Source organism: Galeopterus variegatus, unplaced genomic scaffold (genome assembly GCF_000696425.1).
Source record: "Galeopterus variegatus unplaced genomic scaffold, G_variegatus-3.0.2 Scaffold7307, whole genome shotgun sequence".
Taxonomy (NCBI): Eukaryota; Metazoa; Chordata; class Mammalia; order Dermoptera; family Cynocephalidae; genus Galeopterus; species Galeopterus variegatus.
In genome coordinates this window covers 6,205-25,762 of record NW_007733418.1, presented here as the reverse complement: position 1 = coordinate 25,762, position 19,558 = coordinate 6,205, and the positions used below count along the sequence as shown (strand labels likewise).

Here is a 19,558-nt window from a genome sequence, read left to right as displayed (position 1 = left end):
GTAGAAACTGTTAGGTCCGTATGGTGGGCCATCGAGGATGTGCCTGAAATTTCAGCACCAGAGATTAATTCTTTTAGGAAGAAGTGTCATTGAGTGTCATAGAACCAGAAGTGTAAATGCTGCTGATACAAGTCATTGTCATCATCACCATAAGACTCCCACGGTTCACAAAGCACCTTTGTGCCATATCTCATGCAACCTTCGCAGCAACCCTGTAGGGTAGATATTACTGTTCTCCCTGTATTACAAATGAGGATGTGAAGCTGGAGGATGAACTTTAATAAGAATATTTTTAACTATTCTTGGTCTAATATAATGAATTTATTGTGGTATATCTCTACAAAAAAGGCATTGTCTATTTTTTTAAAAACCCTAACCAATACAGAAAGAAGTCAAGTAGGTTTTCACAGTATGACTGTGCTGTTACTGAAGAAATGACAAGGACTTTGTAGTCTAGTCAAACATGTCTGCTATACTCTAGGGAGTCTTTCTTGAATTAATTTCATTATAAGGTGGTTAACTGAGTTGTCTCCTGGAGAACGTAGCTGTGGACTGCACCATTTTTTCAGTATCAACACTGTGAATACATTTCTGAATTTTGAATATCTGTTTTGCTAATCTCCAGTTGATAGGTGTAGGGACTTCTGCTTGATGATAGTGATTCAAAGTCTTTGGATAAAAATATGTCATACATATTTATTTGTGTGTGTGTGTGTGTGTGTGTGCATGTGTGTGTAAAATGTTTGATAGAGCTGCTGTAACAGTGTACCACAAACCAAGCAGCTTAAACAATAGAAGTGTATTGTCTCACAGTTCTGACGGCCAGAAGTCTGAGATCAACATGACAGCAGGGTTGTTCCTTCTGAGGGCTATGAGGAAGGATCTGTTTCAGGCCTCTTTCCTTGGCTTGTAGATGGCTGTCTTCATGTTCACCTGGTGTTTTCCCTATGTGCATATCTGTGTACAATTTTCCCTTTTTTATAAGCTGTAGGTAGCCATTTTGTGTTGCTATAACAGAAATACCTGAGACTGGGTAATTTATAAGGAAAGAGGTTTATTTGGCTTACGATTCTGGGACAGCTGCATCTGGCACAGGCCTCAGGCTGCTTCTGCTCGTGGCAGAAAGTGGCAGGCAGCTGGTGGGTGCGAGCAGATCACATGGTGAGAGGAAGCAAGAGAGAGAGGAGGTGCCAGGGTCCTATAAACAATCAGCTCTCATGGGAACTGAGTGAGAACTCACTCATTACTCCACCCATCTTGGGAGAGCATTAATCCATTCATGAGGGATCCACCCCCGTGATTCAATCAGTTTCCAACACTGCCACATTGGAGATCAAATTTCCACATGAGTTTTGGAGGGGACAACGCATCCAAACTATTGATTTAGGCCCAACCTAATAACTTCATTTTAACTTGATTACCTCTGTAAATACCCTGTCTCTAAACAGGGTCACATTCTGATGTACTCAGGGTTAGGGCTTAAACATATAAACCTTGGGGAGGACACAACCCATAACACTCTGTCTGTTTCTCTCTATGTATAATAAACTGTGGTTCAATATTTGATATATTTTTACTAAGTCTTAAGGACATATTAATCTATGGATTTAAATAATCATTGAGGCATCATTGTATAGATTTCTAGAAGGTAGTGTTTTTATTCTATCTTACTGATGGGCTCACAAAGTTAACTAGCTTGTCCTGCACCAGAAATGATACCTCCTATCCTCCCCTATCCTTACCCCTGTTTCCAAATTCCAAGAAGTGGTATTCTACCCTGTACTTCTTGTTTCTTTTATGACAGCGGGATATATCATGTTTTAAAAGTGCATTTTAGAAAAACTAATGAAATCCAAATAAAGTTTGGAGTTCTGTGAATAATAATGTTTTAATATGGGTTTGTTAGTTGTGAAAAGTATAGCATAGTGATGTAAGAGTTAGTAGAAGAATTCCATTATAAAATAAATTACAAATTATATTACAAATCGATAGTAATCAGAACAGTATGGTACTGGCATAAAAACAGACATATAGACCATTGGAACAGAGTAGAAATCCTAGAAATAAACCCATGCATAGATAGTCAACTGATCTTTGACAAGAGCACCAAGAATACACAATGGGAAAAGGACAGTCTCTTCAGTAAAAGGCGTTAGGAAAACTGATATCTGTATAGGAAAGAATAGAATTGGACCCTTACCTCACATCATATAAAAAAGTCAACTCAAACTGGATTAAAGATTTAAATGTGGGCCGGCCCAGTGGCGCACTGGATAGTGTGCCGCTTGGGAAGCGCGGCAGCGCTCCCGCCCGAGGGTTCGGATCCCACATACGGACCGGTTCCCGCTCACTGGCTGAGCGAGGCGCGGGAGCAACGCCGAGGGTTGCAATCCCATTGCCGGTCCCCGGTCCGGTACGGGGGCAACACTGAGGGTTGCGATCCATTGCCGGACACGGAAAAAGTCAAAAGACAAAAAAAAAAAAAAAAAAAGATTTAAATGTAAGACCTGAAACCATAAAACTAGAAGAAACCAGGGAAAAACTGCTTGACATGGTCTTGGCAATGATTTTTTGTATATGACACCCAAAACACAGACAACAAAAGCAAATATAAATGGGACCACATCAAATAAAAATGTTTCTGCACAGCAAAGGAAACAATAAAAAATGAAAAGGCAGCCTGTGGAATGAGAGAAAATATTTGCAAATCATACATCTGATAAGGGGTTAATATCCTAAATGTATAAGGAATGCATACAAGTCAATTGCAAACAAAACAAAACAAAACAACAAATAACCCAATTAAAAGATGGGCAAAGGACCTGAGTAGTCATTTTTCCAAAGAAGATACACAAATGGCCAACAGGTGTATGAAAAGGTGCTTAACATCACTAATCATTAGGGAAATGCAAACCAAAACCACAATGAGATATCCCTTCACACCTCTGAGAATGGCTATTATTGAAGTCAAGAGATAATACGCATTGGTGAAGATGTGGAGAAAAGGAAAGTCTTAGATACTGTGGGTGGGAAGGTAAATTGGTATAACCATTATGGAAAACAGTATGGAGGTTCCTCAATAAACTAAAAATAGAATATATGATCCAGCAATCCTGCTGCTGGGTATATATCCCAAGGAAATGAAATCAGAATCTCATAGTTATCTACATTACCATGTTCGTGCAGCATTAGTCACAATAGCCAAGATACTGAAGCAACTTAATTGTCTATTGACAGATGAATTGGATAAAGAAAATGCAATCTATATCCATGATGGAATATTATTCAGCCCTAAAAAAGATGGACTTCCTGCCATTTGGGACAAAAGGATGAATCTGTAGGACATTATGCTAAGTGAAATAAGCCTGACACAGAAAGACGAATACTGCATGATCTCCCTTATATGTAAAATCAGCACAGAGAATAGAAGGGTGATTACAGGGGTGGGGGAAATGGGCAGATGTTGGTTAAAGGGTACACACTGTTAAGTTATAAGATGAATAATTTCTGAAGACCTAATACAGACAGCATGGTGACTATAGTTAATAATGATCTGTTCTAAACTTGAAATTTGCTAATAGAGTAGACCCTGAGTGTTCTCCACCCCCACCCCTGACAAAGGTAACTCAGCAGGGCGAGGGATATGTTAATGGGCTTGATTGTAACGATCCTTTCACAAAGTGTGTGTATATCAAACCATCACGTTGTACACCTTAAATATATAAATTTTTATTGGCTGATCATACCTCAATAAATCTGGGAAAAAAGAAAAAAACAATAGGGGAAACTGGGTGGGGAGTATAGGGGAACTTTTTGTAGTATCTTCACACTTTTCTGTAAATCTAAAACTATTCTAAAATAAAAAGGTTATTTAAATATGAAGAACCTTTTATAATATAGTGGTGTCTGAGAATATTAAACATTCCACGAATGCTGTATTTAGAATTATCATATACTTGGTTTTTGTTTTGTTTTTCGCAGCAGGCCGGTACGGTGATCCGAACCCTTAGACCTTGATGTTATGACACCACACTCTAACCAACTGAGCTCACCGGCAAGCCGACTTATATTGTTTTTAATCTCATTGCTTATACTGTGCATCTTTTTGTGCAAAGGAACAGATTAGATATGGCCTCTAGAGGACAGTGTTGGGTCATAGAAAGATTTTTACAGTTTCTAAGCTGAAGATGGACTTACCGTGTTTCTTCTTACTTTTTAACCACAAGGCCTCCTATTTATTATCCCTCTTTAAAAAGCCAAGGAAAATTTATGCCTCTTCTGCTATTCCGATTAGATGGAGATCTTGTTTTAACCTATTCTTTTTGTGCAATTTTGGCTCCACAAAGACCTGTTAGGCAAGAATGATCTGCAGAGTTTTCACCACGGAGAAGCAATCATGTGTCACTTGTGAGTTCTCACGTGATGGAGAGACAGTTACAGAATTGAAAATCCTTTGGGAAAACTAAAAACAGTTTGTAGATTGCTGAGGATGTCGTAAGATAGAGGGGTTCCAATCTCTGTTGTATAGTGGTTTGTCAGGAGTGGGGGAAAGAAAGCAGATCATTGCTCTAGCTTGTAGAGCAGATTTCTGGAGTAATCAGAATAGAAACTCAACATTTTAATTTTAAATTATCGCTCTGCAGGTAATCTCATGAGATTGACATTTTATTTTTAAGGGGCTCCTGGGGCTGGGAGTTACAGAGTACCACTCAGGCACAACAGAACCATATGAACATTAGTTTGCAAAATGCTCACTTTGGGCCTGGAGTCAGCTGTAGACAATTGCTCATGTATGGATGGGCCCAGAAATTCTGCAGCATATCATTCTGTCATTAGCTGGATTAAATTTTCTGCTGATAGTAGAGTCTGAGGGCTTTACTCACACTAAGTATGAATTCAGTATAAACAGTAAAAAATAGTTGTCATTTGGGTGGCAGTGTGTTCCATTTAGCAGCAGCCTATAGATTTCTTATTTTTTGCTCAAAGAATAAATCTGTTAAAAACTCATCTGTTGAGCTGGGATCTATGAGCCTTTTAATAGGATTTTTGAAAAGGAGTGGAAAATTTACAGCCTCATAAATACCCTGATGAGAAAGTTAAGATCCATACTGTTTTGCTCAGCCACTCCATCAAAGTTGAACCCTTGGGCAAGGATCTGTTTCATTCTCGTTGAATAGTGCTAGGTACCCAAAATTCCTTTTCTCTGTGTTCTTTTAATTTAGTGGTGGTATAACAAAGTTGCATTTACCATGTAGGTGTTTAATAAATATTGCAGTGACTTTAGGTGTAGTTTGGTCCTTGAGACAGTGATCAGTCTCCTCTCCTGGTCCTCATTCAGTGCTCCTCATCTCAGGAAAGGCATCCCTCATCCCATTTGTGCCAGTCAGAATGGATGTAGCACAGGTCCTATCAATTTTACTTCTTAAATATTTCTTGAAACCATCCACTTCTCTCTCCATGGTCTCCCCTCCAATCCAAGACCTTGTAATATCTGCTTAGATTGCCGAAGAATCTGCCTCACCCTCGACCAGTGTGATCTTTCAAAACCCTTCTGTAAGACCTTCAGTGATTTCCCATTGTTCTGAGGATAACAACAAAATCACTTTCATGACGACAAGGCCCTGCAAGGTCTGGTCCCTGTCTCTCTGTCTAGCCTCATCTTGAGACATTCTCCACCTTGCTCATGACCTCTAAAGTGTCACCATGGAGTCTCCATGCATGTAATTTCCTCTACGTGGGAGGCTTTTCCCTGCTGTCTGTGTCACGTTCCCTTCTACGTATCCTTTATAAATCAGCTCAAGTGAGTGACTTCCCTGATCTGGTCTAGAAAAGTTTCCTATGTTATGGCACATAACACCCATATGCCTTTACTTCATTGAGCTTCCATAAATTTATAATTAGACTCTCCACTTGGTTGTTTCTTGATTAATATATGTTTCCCCTACCAGAATATAAGCTCTATGAGCACAGATCATGCTCAAGTATGCTCATTATCAAATCCTCAGCAGTGGCACAGTGCTTGGAAAAAGTATGTGCTGAATACGAGGGCACTTCAAAAAGTCCGTGCAAAAATAGAATGAAAAGATAATACGAATCTTTCCACGAATTTTTTGAAATACCCTCATATGTTTGTTGAATGAATAAATGGCTATTTCTTTATTGAATGTGTAGGTAGAGGAAGAAGAACCCACTGGATACATTCGATATGAAAAATTTCTTCCAGTAATGACCAAAGTACTACTGGAAAAAAGGTAAGTAAGTAAATGAAATCGTTAAGGCAAAGTCACAATCCTACTACATTAATTTCAACACACTTGGCTTTTTTACTTTGTATATTATACTCAACCAATATATCTCAGGGCAAGCTTCCTTCTAACATTTTAGTATCCGTCTGAACTGCCAGTTGATATGTACTTAGAAATATCAACCACATTAGTATCAACCTAAGTAAAGCCACAAAGATCATACGTCAACAGCATTCTTATTACCTTCTGTTTTGAATTATTGATAATAAATAAGAATTAATTCTAATTATTCTTCTAGCAAAAGTGTAGCATTAGGTCCCCATAGTCGGTTTATTGTAGATGTTTTGTTGCCAGATAAATTGATTTCCAAAAAGCTAATAGATAACATCACACATGCTAGTGATTTTGCACTAAATATTTCCTGTGGAGGTGAGGTACTTTCAACCTTCATATCCAGAAATCCAGTGATTTCTGTGGGGGAAGTATTGTTATCCCAGCATGGTAGCAGCTTTTATTTTGTTTTATGTCATCATTTGTTATGTAGAGACTGAAATAAATGCTCTGGCATTTATTCATTTAATTGTGTAATTATAGATACAGGCCAGTTTCAGAAGATGTCATTCTTCGAGCTTTTGAGGTATGTAAATTCCACCTTATTTATATATATAGTTATATGAAAAATTCATTATGTAGAATTTAAATACCAAACTAAAAATATAACATGTACCTTTTCTTTTCCCCTAGGTTTTAGATCCAGCTAAACGTGGGTTTCTTACTAAGGAAGAACTGATCAAGTATATGACTGAAGAAGGTAGAATGATTCATTACTTATGACAGTGACTTATGTAAGGAATTAATACATTTTTAACAACAATTATGCAAAAGCTATAGGGGATTCTTTAAAATCAATCGTTCTGGTTAAATAGAGTTATTTACTATTTTATTATTTTGGTTTTGGACAGTTTCTGTTTTGTGGGGGTTAAGAGGACAAAGGATAGGGTAAAGGAGATAGATTATTGCCTGCCAGGACTTTGTAAAGTATAATTTTTCACTTCTATAAACTGCTGTCATTCCATTCACTTGGAGTATTTCCAGAATAAAATGTATGCCACCTGGAAAACATGAATTATCAATCACTATAAATCTATTACTATTACTGGACTGAATATCTAGAGTATATAGAAATTCCTTTTAAAAGAGCTTTTCAGTTGGTGAAGCTACAGATAATACAGCCTCCACTGAATATGAGTTTACACAAAAAATTTTCATTAATTTCAGCTAATGCAACCATATATATTTGCTTTGAACATAGACTGTGTGCACACATGTATGCATAATACCCACACACATATATGCCGACATATTTCCTTTGGCAATTCTCTCTGCTTAAGTTGATGTGTAAATTTGTTTTCCCTGAAGGTCAGTAGCCTGACGGACAGTCTCTTGAAACCGTCCTTCTCTTGGTCACCTCCCGTCCTCCCATACAAAGTCAGAGCTCTGTCTCCTTTGTTCAGTTCACTGGTTCGCAGATTGAATCATGAATGATGCAGACTTGCTAGTCACTTGAGACAGAACCAAAAGGGAAAATGAAGACTGTCTGCACGCACAGCTGGTTTGACCATCTTTGATCCACGCTTAGTTGGGAGCACAGGAGGAAGTAAGAGTAAGAGTGACCCAGTCATGACAGTCACAACTGCCACTCTTAGGACATTGTTAAAATTATCTTAGGGATTAACTTTTATGGGAATGTTTAGACTTTCAAAGCATTAGCCTCTTAATCCTAAGGATTAGTTTAAAGGATGTAAATCCTGGATTATATCAGGCAAGGTGAATTTAGTCAAAATGGCCCAGAACAGTCCAGTTTCATTAATATCATGTGCCCACTGTGTGTTTAGTATTTAGTAAGTGTAGTAAGGTGTAATGATACTGAAATCTGCTCCCACTCTTAAGGTTATTACAATCGTATTGGGGGAAATAAAACTAACTTATAAAACGATTCATAATGTAAGACAACAGAAAAATAAATATCCTGGCTGGACGAGCCTGGAAAGCTTGGTCTGGGAAGACTTAAAGGGAAAATAGTTTCCTTCAGATGGTAGAATTTACACAGGTGAGTTGTTGAGGGCAGAGGTAAAATCTTACGCATTACAGTACCCTCACACGGAGATCTGAAAGCCATCTGTTGAATGAATGAATGAATGAGCAGATGAATGAGGAATGGGTGAAGGGGATGATGAGAGGGAGACACACAAATGTGCAAAACACTGTGAACAAAAACCGGAAGGTAGGAATGAGTGGTGGTGTTTCAAAAGAGAGTCATGTTGGCAAACAGTAGGAAATTAATTTAGGTAGATTTACTGGGTCTACATTGTGGAGGCCTGGGCTCAGGAGTTGGGAATTCATCCCATGGGCAACGGAGAAATATTATAGGGTTTTGAGAAGGTGAGTCACACAGTCTAAGACTGATCGTGGAAAGGTTACTCTAGTGCTGGTAGGTTAGTTAGATGAGTGAGAAAGCGGTTAGGCTACGTAGACCAGTTAGAAGGCTGTTTCACCATTGTGAAGGTACCCTAATAAGGGCCTGCCCTGGTAATGGCAAGAAGGGAAAGGACCCTCTATGGCAGGATCCATGGGTCATGCTGAGTAACAGAGAGCAGGGGACAAAGATGGGAGCAGAGTCAAAAGTGACAAGGCTTTGACTTGCATGATGGGTACTATGATAATGCTACTAACTAAAATAAGGCAATCAGGAAGAGACTGCAGTGTGTACAGAGAGGGTGCAATCATGTGGTTTTCTTAGAGGTGCTTTGTGATAATTTCCAAAAAGCTATATTTTCAGAGTTAATGGTACTTAAAAGTTAACTGTTGGGTATCTCAGTGGACTAAACATAGAATGATTATTTTCAGATAAGAGTACACATGGTTTCAATTATTCATTCAACAAATATTAAATATCTTTCACATTATGTGAGCTAATATGTTTGATAGTGATATGTAAGATGTAAAGTACTATACAAACTAAGGTATTATTATTAAATGTAACAGACCCATCAGTTAAGTATAACGGTTGGCTAGTCTGGTAAAATAGTTGCTTAAGAATTGGTGCTTAAAGTTATTTGCACAGTTTTTTTCACAATATCCACAGAGCATCAGACACATTAATCAGTTTGAGAGTATGCATTCTAAATGCCCAGGATATCATATAATAAACATAATAAATCACATTGAATCAAGTTCCTACAAGACAGAGGTCCATGTGTCTAGGAATGTGTATTGCATCAGACAGTATTTAGCATCAGGGAAGATTTCAAAAAAATGTTTTAAACAAACATTTACATGTTGCTGTTTATGTGCCAGGTACTGTTCTAAGTGCTATTCAAATAATAACACATTTAATCCTCCTAACAAGCCTATGCAATAGGTAGTATTATTATCATCTCCATTTTATAAACAGGAAAACTGAGGCACAGAGCAGTTAAGTGACTTGTCCAAGATCTTACCAGTGGTAAGAGACAGCCAGCATTTGCACCCATGTAGTCTGGATCCCAAGCTTATGGTTTTACCCATTAAGCTATCTTCTGCTCATCCTTAATCAAAATGGCACATTTCTTTTCTTGGCCAAGGAAGCGGTGTAACTACCTTCTGTATTTTACTGTGAGCAAGGTCTTGTTCTAAGCAGTAGGGTGTGGTAATTCAGCTTACGGACCATGAGGTGGACTGCTGGCATTCAGACCCCAGTTCCTCTATTTGCTAGTGAGGGCAGGCTGCCTTGTTTCTCTGTGTACTGGTGTCTTCAGCTATAAGTGGGGATAATACCAGTTCTTATCACTCCTGAGGCAGTTGGGAGGTTAACTTAGTTAATATATGTGAAGTACTTAAATCAGTGCCTGGCACACAGTAGTTCTCAATAAATGTTTGTTATTAGTATTCTTTTAAGGACTCAATGTTAAAAGTAAGTCATTTGGCATTGTATTAGTATTTAACAATCAGATGTAAGAAAGATTCAGAATTTCTTTTTAGCATTTTTGGCATTCTTTCTTTTTTTAGGATGTAAGCATGGTTTCAAAAGAACTCTGCACATTTCCCTTGTTGGATAGTACTGTCTTCATTGTCATCAAAATCCCTCTTTGAATAATTTTTGTATTTGTAACTGAATTTCATCTTAGAAAGCATTTTTCGTAGTGGCAGGTGATTAAGCTCATATGGTAGGTAAGCCTCGGGCCTTGGTAACTGACTTACTTGGTTAAAACTCTTTAGGGATAAGATGGTGATTTGGATGTTTCTGTATTTTTGTTTAATGTCAGGACAAAGTTCTGTCTTAAATAGTCTACAGCCTTTTCAACATTTTTCCTGAGTTTGCTTCTCACCTTGGTGAGACCAATCCAACTAAAGTCCAGAGATTTTTCTATCCAACTTTTGGTTTCATTGGACACCAACACTGGGCCAAACTATAACAAATTTTGTTATAGTTGAAACAGTCGATGAATATCTCTCACTGGGTTCAGCTGGCATCACTAAGTTGGCCAGACCTGGTTGGGAAATATTCAGAGATAAAATCGTTACAGTTTCAAGTCTCTGTTATCTGCTTTTCAGCAATTTTGCATGGCAGCGATTTAATCATCTCTTTATACTCTTACTGAACATAATGATTAGAATCCCTGCAGGATGGAGGCTTCAGGCTAATTCTTTGGTAATTTCAATAGCTTTAATTTAAATAAATAAATAACATTGTTCATGATGTCTTTACATCTTTCCAGGATGGAGGCTTCAGGCTAATTCTTTGGTAATTTCAATAGCTTTAATTTAAATAAATAAACAACATTGTTCATGATGTCTTTACATCTTTCTTTCTTTTTTTTTTTTTTCCTTTTTGTCTTTTTTCGTGTCCGGCAACGGATCGCAACCCTCAGTGTCGCGCCCGTACCGGACCGGGACCAGCAACGGGATCACAACCCTCGGTGTTGCGCCCGCACCTCGCTCAGCCAGTGAGCGGGAACCGGTCTGTATGTGGGATCCGAACCCTCGGCAGGAGCGCACCACCGCGCTCCCAAGCGGCGCACTGTAGCAGTGTGCCACCGGGCCGGCCCGCCTTTACATCTTTCTGATGTTTTGGCAGAAGTGATGGATTGTATATGTCGTTTGATCTGTGATATCTGCAGGGTAAAAACGAGTCCAGAATCTGCCAAGGTGTGCAAGAGTGTGCCCTTTGAGCCTCTGGACTGTCATGAGGTGCTGGCTGGACAGCTCCGGGGAGAGTAACTAGTCACGGTGGGGGCATCTGGGGCACCACCACAGTGACACTGGCCAGTGGAAAGAGAAATAAAAAGAAATCAGATGATTGCAAATGATGAATCCCTTTCTTGTTCCTCCCAGGTGAGCCTTTTTCTCAAGAGGAAATGGAAGAAATGTTGTCTGCTGCGATTGACCCAGAATCAAATGTAATTCATTACAAGGACTATATAACAATGATGGTGGTAGATGACAATTAAGTGTTCTAAAGACTAAATTTCTCCTCAAAAGGACAATTTTTTAAAAAATTGCTTTTCCTTGTTAATGTTACATTTTATCTTGTAATTCCTATATCTGATGTTTAGTGCCTTGCGACATGAGTATTTCAAGATATTTTGCTTTTTAGAGATAATTTATTTAGTATGTCTAGTCTTATGGAATGACAAATTGCTAATTACTTGAAAACTGTTCTTAAAACATTTTAACACTAAAGTGGGTTGTTGTTTTTTTGCTACAATAAAACCCACATTACTTTCAAATAGAATGACAAAATGAGGAATGACTGTAATGTCCCAAGGTTTGGCATATAAAGATCTTGAGAGGGGGCAAAAGGACCACAAACTGAGAGCGAATAGCTTATTATAATGAAGGCTTATGTTTTAAACCACAAACACTTCAGCAATCTGAATGTGGAAGGAGAGTTATTGAAATGAATATTAATGATTGAGTCCTTATGAGTGCCAATTATAAATCTCATTTGAGATTATAACAGCTTCTTGTAAAACTCTGAATTTGCTGATCCAGCATGTTACCATGTATGGAATAGGAAAGGACTTGAGATCATTGTGAGTCTAGAGAAAAGAAGACTGAAGCTCCCCCACAAGATGGCAGCTGCTGAAGACGAATTACTGCTGCCACGGCTCCCCGAGCTGTTCGAAACCAGCAAGCAGCTCCTGGATGAAATGGAAGTAGTGACTGAACCCACCGGTTCCCGGATAGTCCAGGATAAGGTGTCAAAGGGACTGGACCTCCTTGAGAAGGCTGCCGAAATGTTATCAGAGCTCGACTTGTTCAGCCGAAATGAAGATTTGGAAGAGATTGCTTCCACCGACCTCAAGTACCTGATGGTGCCAGCATTTCAAGGAGTTCTCACCCTGAAACAAGTCAACCCCAGCAAGCGTCTAGATCATTTGCAGTGGGCTCGAGAACATTTTATGAACTACTTAACTCAGTGCCATTACTATCAGGTGGCAAAGTTTGAGCTGCCCCAAACCAAGAACAACTCAGCTGAAAATAACGCTGCTAGTTCCTCTGTGGCCTATCCTAGCCTTGTTGCTATGGCATCTCAAAGACAGGCTAAAATAGAGAGATACAAGCAGAAGAAGGAGGTGGAGCAAAGGTTGTCTGCACTGAAAACTGCTGTGGAAAGTGGTCAAGCCGATGATGAGCATGTTCGTGAATATCACCTCCTTCACCTTCGGAGGTGGGTTGGCCTCAGCTTAGAGGAGATCGAGAGCATTGACCAGGAGATAAAGATCCTGAGAGAAAGAGACTCTTCAAGAGAGGCCTCAGCTTCTCATTCATCTCGTCAGGAGAGGCCGGCAGTGAAGCCCTTTATTCTCACTCGGAACGCAGCCCAAGCCAAGGTATTTGGAGCTGGTTATCCAAGTGTGGCTTCTATGACAGTGAGTGAGTGGTATGATCAGCATCAGAAATATGGAACATTGCCAGATCAGGGAATAGCTGAGGCGGCACCAGAATTAAAAAGAGCAGCCCAGGACGATCAAGAACAAAAGGAGGAAGAGGATGATGAGCAAACGCTCCACAGAGCGCGGGAGTGGGATGACTGGAAGGACGCCCATCCTAGGGGCTATGGCAACCGCCAGAACATGGGCTGATCTCCCACAGCACGACATGACGACGGTCGCACATCTTCCCCACCAAGGAAAACTGTGCACTCTTCCCCTGCCTAGAATCCTGCTTCAGCTGTGGACAACGAAAGCCAAGATGCTGCATCTTACTTTGCATTCAATAAAGTGTCGAATGAGTCAGTGTGTACTTGTATCCTGAATAATGAACTAGCAGTCTTGTTTGGCATTATCTTCCTCATCAGGAGGTATTCTAGTTTCTTGAATGGAAAGAAAAGAGCACCGAGAAATGGTTCTGTACAATCAATGTCTGTATGAATTCTCTTTAAAAAATAATAGAAGTCCCTTCTATTAATGAGCATGTGAAGGAAAAAAAAAAAGTCTGACTGGAAATTGATAATGTAAGGTAGTGGCAATTTTCTCCTGCCCTTTAAAATTCTGACTTATTCAGGGTATCTTTCATGAATGGGAATATTGTTTTGAATATTGAGTAAGAATATTGAGAAATTTGTTGGTGTGCAAGGAGGTGCAGATACTGAATGAAGCAGATAAAGTTATCTGAGCACGTGGAATCATAATGGGAAAATACACGGGGACTTACAAGCAAAGAGGAAAATAATCTTCCATAACCTGTATATTCTTTTATACAACACACACACACACACATCTCTGTTTAAAGATGGCTTCACCACTATGTGCGTGTACATACAAGATTGCTTGTGATTCTGCCTCATAGGCATGCAGTCTTGCCCCCAAGAGAGGAGGCTGCTACCCAAGAGACTGTTTGTCATTTTCCATTTATTCATGAAACATTTAATGAGGATCATCAGATAAGGTGCAGCAACCACATTTCAGATAGGGGCACATTCAGGATACTGTGGACGTGCATAAGAGAGGCAGCTAACTCAGTTTTGGGAGAGAAGGAGCTTTCTCGGACATGAAGTGTGCTCATAAGTAGAGAAGGCTTCCCAGAACAGGCAGTACCTGTCTTCAAAAGGAGAAGTAGTTTACTAAATGGGCACCAGAGCACAGGGCATTTCAGCAGGCGAGCAGCAGGTACAATAACCCAAGGTATCATGAATCCTGGAACAATCTAGGAATTGAAAATAGTTCAGTACGTTTGGCGTATAGGAGATTTGGGGGACATGACGAGAGATAGAATTGGTGTGGCAGACAGGAGCTGTATCATTACGGATATTGACTTAGGTGTAGAGTTCAGCTCTTAGCGTTAGAGTTTGTACAGTTCTGAAGATCATAGAGAAAAAGAGCTCACTTGTAAGCAGCATGGAAGATGGATTTAAAGGTTCAAGACTAGAAGTGAGGAGAGACCAGTTGGTAGGCTATTTGGTTGGTGGGAGATGGATTGGGAAGAGTCAAGCATGGATTCCAGGTTTCCGGCTGGGACAATGGGTAAGTATAGTAATAGTGCCACTCATTTAGATAAGAAACCCAAGGAGCAGGTGGGGGGTTGGTAAGCAGAATGATGACTTTGATTGTGGACATCTTGGGACACCCCGGGGAGACATTCAATAATCAACTGGGTAAGTAGAAGGGAGACCTGGATTTGGCAGTTCTCAGCATATAAGTAGTAGTAAATGCCTCGGAAAGAGGGTCAAAAACAGAACCAGGGGGAACATTAGCATTTAAGGGAGGGCAGAGGAAAAAGAGCCGCAAAAAGAGACTGGAAGGTGGAGACTGAGAGGAAGGAAAGCCAGAGAGAAGCATCTTAGAAGCCAACATAGGAGAGAGTCACAAGGAAGCGAGATAGCAGCCATGTCACGTCATAGAGAGATGAGCTGGATCAAAGATGGAAAAATGCCCAGACGTGTTAGCAACGAAGGGTTCATTGGGGACCTCTCCCAAGAGAAGAGAAGAGAAGAGAGACAGCAGGTTGAGGGAGTGATTTTTGGAGGACGGGACAGGTACAAGCATGTTTATATGCTAAAAACTAAAAACCCGCAGAGAAGTTGAAGACACCAAGAAGGTGGGAGGGGCCAGTCTCCAGAGCAAAACAAAAAAAAAAGGGACTGGCTTTAGGTAGGAACAGTGAGCCAATTTATCGAGTCCCTGCCTAGTGGCCTGTAATGTCATTTGGGGAGAAACGTAGCAGGTTATAGAGCTTGAAAAGAATGATAAAATTTTGAAGTATCTCTTCCAGGAAATAGGAGAAAGAGTAGCGAAATGTGAGGATTTTCAAGAAACCCTGGGGGGGTTTGTTCAGTCACCCAGGCTCAGGAGCAAAAGTGGTAGATCGCTGCATGGATTCGGGGTTAAGGGTTTGTCATGCGGGTGAGACGGAAGGAATATGAGGGAGCCAAGGAGTCTGCAAAAAAGAAGCTGTAAGGATGTTCTGTGGGGTTAAAGCACTAGGAGAAAAGGAAGAGAGGGGTCCCGGGACTCAGGGTCTCTTAAAGGGCAAATAGCCGGTGGGGTGGGTGCAGGGGTGGTGGTCTTTCCTGCCATCCATGAGTCACTTGTTCTGCTGGAAATCTGGCTTCACTGGGTTCTTAGAGTTTCTTTTATTCTCTTATGTTACTATTAGAATGAATGAGAGTAGCTACCATTTGACTGTTAGTTTGTGCCAGGCACTGTTGTAAGTGCTCTACATAGATTGACTCCCTGGATCCTCACACCTCCCAATGATGTGGGAACTATTAGTTACCCCCATTCTACAGAGGTGGTAACAGAGAAGTTAGACAGCAGTATGGGGTGTACTAGTCAGCTTTTGCTAGGTTATGTTGTGATAACAAAATCTCCCATCTCAGTGGTTTACAACAATAAAAGTTATTTTTTGCTCCTGTTTTCTGTCAGCTGGGATCAGCTGAGACTCTGCTTCATGTGTCTTCTTTGTTCCCGTCACCTACTTCACAAGCAGGTTGACCCTATGTCCTGGTTTGCCCAGGGTAGTCCCAGCCTGCACTTGCGGTCCCAGCATAATTATTAATAGATCTCCCTTTGACTCTCAGAAGTGTCCCTGTTTAGATAGTTAATATGTGGCCATCCCATTAAAAACAAGTAGTGAATGGTTAGGAATCGTCACTTATGGAAGGGTTTATGAAAGATAACTACAGCAATGGTAGTAATGGAGGCCATTTCTTCCTTCAGTAGTTTCCCAGGATAAAGTTTTTCCAGAGTGACCTGAGATTTCCCCAAGGTGAAATCCAAATGGAGAACTGAAGTACCAACTCACTCAGCCACGCGTGTCAGGATGGCCACCCAGAGAGACTGAGCCACATGCCTCGAGGTCAGGGCAGAGAAGCAGGAGGCAGGGGGTGTGGTGACCCTCAGAGCATTAACAGACAGGCAGTTTCTGATAAGCAACACACTGCAGCCGGGAAGGAGGGTGGCAGAGACATGAAATACCCTTCAATGTGGAAGTCTTCCCAGGGGCATGTCACTCGCCAGCAGTTGGCTGGCACCGACATGTAGTGCAACAGCGCATGATGGTGCGTCACGCACAGACCCAGGCATGGACTTGTTTGGAGGGGAGAAGACAGCTCTGAGTTGTCTTCCATAAGCCCATCACCCTGCTCAGCCCTGCTTATGCCAGAGAAAAGCGATCTAGTGAATCAACCCCATCTCTGGACAGTCACGTGGTGACATCACATCCTCTTTGCAGGACAGGCTCCCACACACAGAGCAGGCATAGAGAAGGGTTCCCATCACACAGCAGGACCGAGTACCCCCAAGTCCCACCTGCTGGAATCCTTTCAAAAGTTCTGCCTGATGTCCGCCTTTCACCCTGTCTCAACGGAATCGCCTCTTTTGTAGTCATAGAGTTGGCTTTACAGAATATGATTAATTTTTATCTTTAGCACAGATGTGTGTTTTTCTTTAAGGCCACCAAAACATGCAACACACACTTCCCACCGAAATCTCATTTTATCTCTCCTAGCTGCAGAATAAGCATAGCACGTTTGCGAAGGGAACATTTTTCTTTATACTCAAACCATCTCCATGTGTATTTTACGTTTTCAACTTTCCTGGCTTGTCCTCCACGTCCGATTTAAACCACAGTGGCATCCTCTTGGTAAAAAGAGTGCTTGGTCTGTTGTGCAGAAAGTTTGCGTAGCTTTATGACCCTTGGCTTCTGCTGGGCCTTGTGGAATGCCACCACTGTTCTCACACTTCTGGGCTGGGGATGCTGCATGACTCAGCCCCGTGCAGGCCTGGGAACCTGGCGATCCTGCACTCTGATGTTGGCTTTACCTGTGACTCACTGGTCAGGCACTTCACCTCCTGTGCACCCCTGTAAAACGAAGAGCCCAGCTCCAGTCCTCCCGCCTCCAGAAGCCGTGCAGAGACTTACTCCCCTTTGCAGGAACCAATGTCCAAGTCCCAAATGCTTAAGGGATTCAAAAACAAGGGCCCAAGGTAGGGTAGTTGAGATTATGGCTAGTAGTTAAGGGCAGGATTATTTTCTGTGGAATGGAATGTGTCTAGGTCTTTCTCTCCTTCCCTACTGTCTTCCTTCCTTTCTGTTTCCAAACTGCTTCCATATAAGAAAGGACCTTGTTTATATGGGCAATTCCTTGAAGAAGATCCATGTCACTCCATTACCCTCTAGGCAGCTCAAATAAGCAGAGAGCCTCACGGTCACTTATGCCTGGCTCATGCCAGGCACGGTAGCTGTCTCCTAGGCCTGTGTATTTTTGAATATACAGGTGATTGGTTGCCAATCTCCTGTTTCAGAAGCACCTGGGGGTGGGGGGTGGGGTTGTTTGTTAGAAATTCAGGCAGGTTTTCCCTATTTCAGACCCTAAAACAATCTCTGGAGGTCAGGCCCAGAAACTTACATTTTTAACAGATACTCTCGGGAGCATTAGGCACACTGAGCTGTAAGAACCACTACCTGGAGCAGTATTACGTTGTGAAAGTGTGGGGTTTGGAGCTGGGCGCTGCCATCTACTGATCATGTGATTGGCACAGAAGCATTTAATATTGCTGAGCTTCTGCATCTTAATTTGTAGAATGCAAAGAACAACCACTTTACAGGGCTGATATGAAGTTTAAAGGGGATAATAAAAGTGAAAATTCTTTAAAAGCTGTAAGGTATGACACAAATTATTATAGAAAGCCACCTAGTCAGGGAAGGAAAGAGGAAGGGACATAGATGGAGATATGCTGCCTGGAGATGGACAGTCAGAGAGTGTGGGGAAGTAGGTAGCTAACAGCAAATTAATCTATGGGGTGACATGAAGGTGGTGAGCCTGCCTGGGGTGCTGGGGGCGAGGTACCAGATTTGCTGTCATGGCACTATTAATTATAAGATGTTAAATTTATTTCTAGAATGTGGAATTAGGAGGTTTTCAGAGGCGTGCTTGCTTGCTTTTTCTTCTTTTTTTGAACTTGCTATGTCATAGTACTTTCAGAGCTGTGTGAATTATTCACCTCACCTAGTGGAGAAAGTGCTCATTCATTTGGAGAAACTGTTATTTTTCTAAAAAAAAAAAATCACAAGTTGAAAAATTGGGGCCAACTCCAGTTCTTTGGAGAAGGAGATGAAATACAGTAGCACATGATGAAAATCAGGATGTGGCAGGTCAACGTGCCACATACACCTTGCTGTTTCCCTACTAAGTCTTCAGCTACTCAGGAAGAAATCTCAAAAGAGGCTTCTAACCATCTATCACTAAGTTCATGAAATTAATACAAGTACGGATTGAGTATCACATAACTTTAAATATGTCTTTAAAAAAAGTCAAAGTTTGTTTTTATGTTCTGAATGCTTAGTATTAAAATACCTTGCTAGCTGCAATGGTTACTTTCCAATCCTGGTTACCAGCTCAAGGCATGATATTCACTTAGTCAGAGTTCATTGTTAATGATAGTAAAGATAAATCTATTTTCCAACGGATCTTCTAATACTTTCCAAGATTTTTTAGTTACTCCTTATCAAATATCATTAGACTGTTAACTGTTTTTACCTTGTTACATAGCTGACCAAGAGCTCATACTAGAATTGTTAGCTCTGTCGCCTTGAAGCTGGCCTGTGCTTATAGTGTTAGTATCATCTTTAATTCAAATTTACCTGGTAGGAAACTTTTTAAGCCTCTTATAAATTTACGAGGGCTAGTTTTGTTACAGGTAGTTGCTGTAGATTGGATGCCCTCCTAACCTCATTGAAGCTTAATCCCCAGTGTAACTGTTGAGATTGGGAAATCCTATTATGGTAATTGAAAGGTGGAGCCTTGGAGAGGTGATTAGATTGTAGGA

General features: G+C 40.8%; 2 protein-coding genes across 2 annotated transcripts in view; both read left to right on the top strand.

Moving 5' to 3' along the window:
• The window catches only part of EFCAB2 (EF-hand calcium binding domain 2), a gene marked incomplete at its 5' end in the record, with an annotated part of 56,779 nt that extends 45,021 nt beyond the window's left edge, over nt 1-11,758 (top strand). The window contains 4 exons of the mRNA XM_008591811.1: nt 6,172-6,251; nt 6,840-6,882; nt 6,990-7,056; nt 11,619-11,758. Of these exons, the coding sequence (XP_008590033.1) occupies nt 6,172-6,251; nt 6,840-6,882; nt 6,990-7,056; nt 11,619-11,734 (306 nt within the window). The remainder of the gene's footprint in view (nt 1-6,171; nt 6,252-6,839; nt 6,883-6,989; nt 7,057-11,618) is intronic.
• A 22-nt stretch (nt 11,759-11,780) lies between these two features.
• On the top strand, nt 11,781-16,142 carry LOC103607288 (immunoglobulin-binding protein 1-like). Its single transcript, XM_008591810.1, has one exon. The coding sequence runs from the start codon at nt 12,359-12,361 to the stop codon at nt 13,370-13,372; it is 1,014 nt and encodes a 337-aa protein (XP_008590032.1). The 5' UTR covers nt 11,781-12,358; the 3' UTR covers nt 13,373-16,142.
• Nucleotides 16,143-19,558: the final 3,416 nt, after the last annotated feature.

What these genes read in the sequence shown, in the direction of transcription:
- LOC103607288 (XM_008591810.1), top strand. Translation starts at nt 12,359, where the DNA reads ATGGCAGCTGCTGAAGACGAATTACTGCTGCCACGGCTCCCCGAGCTG.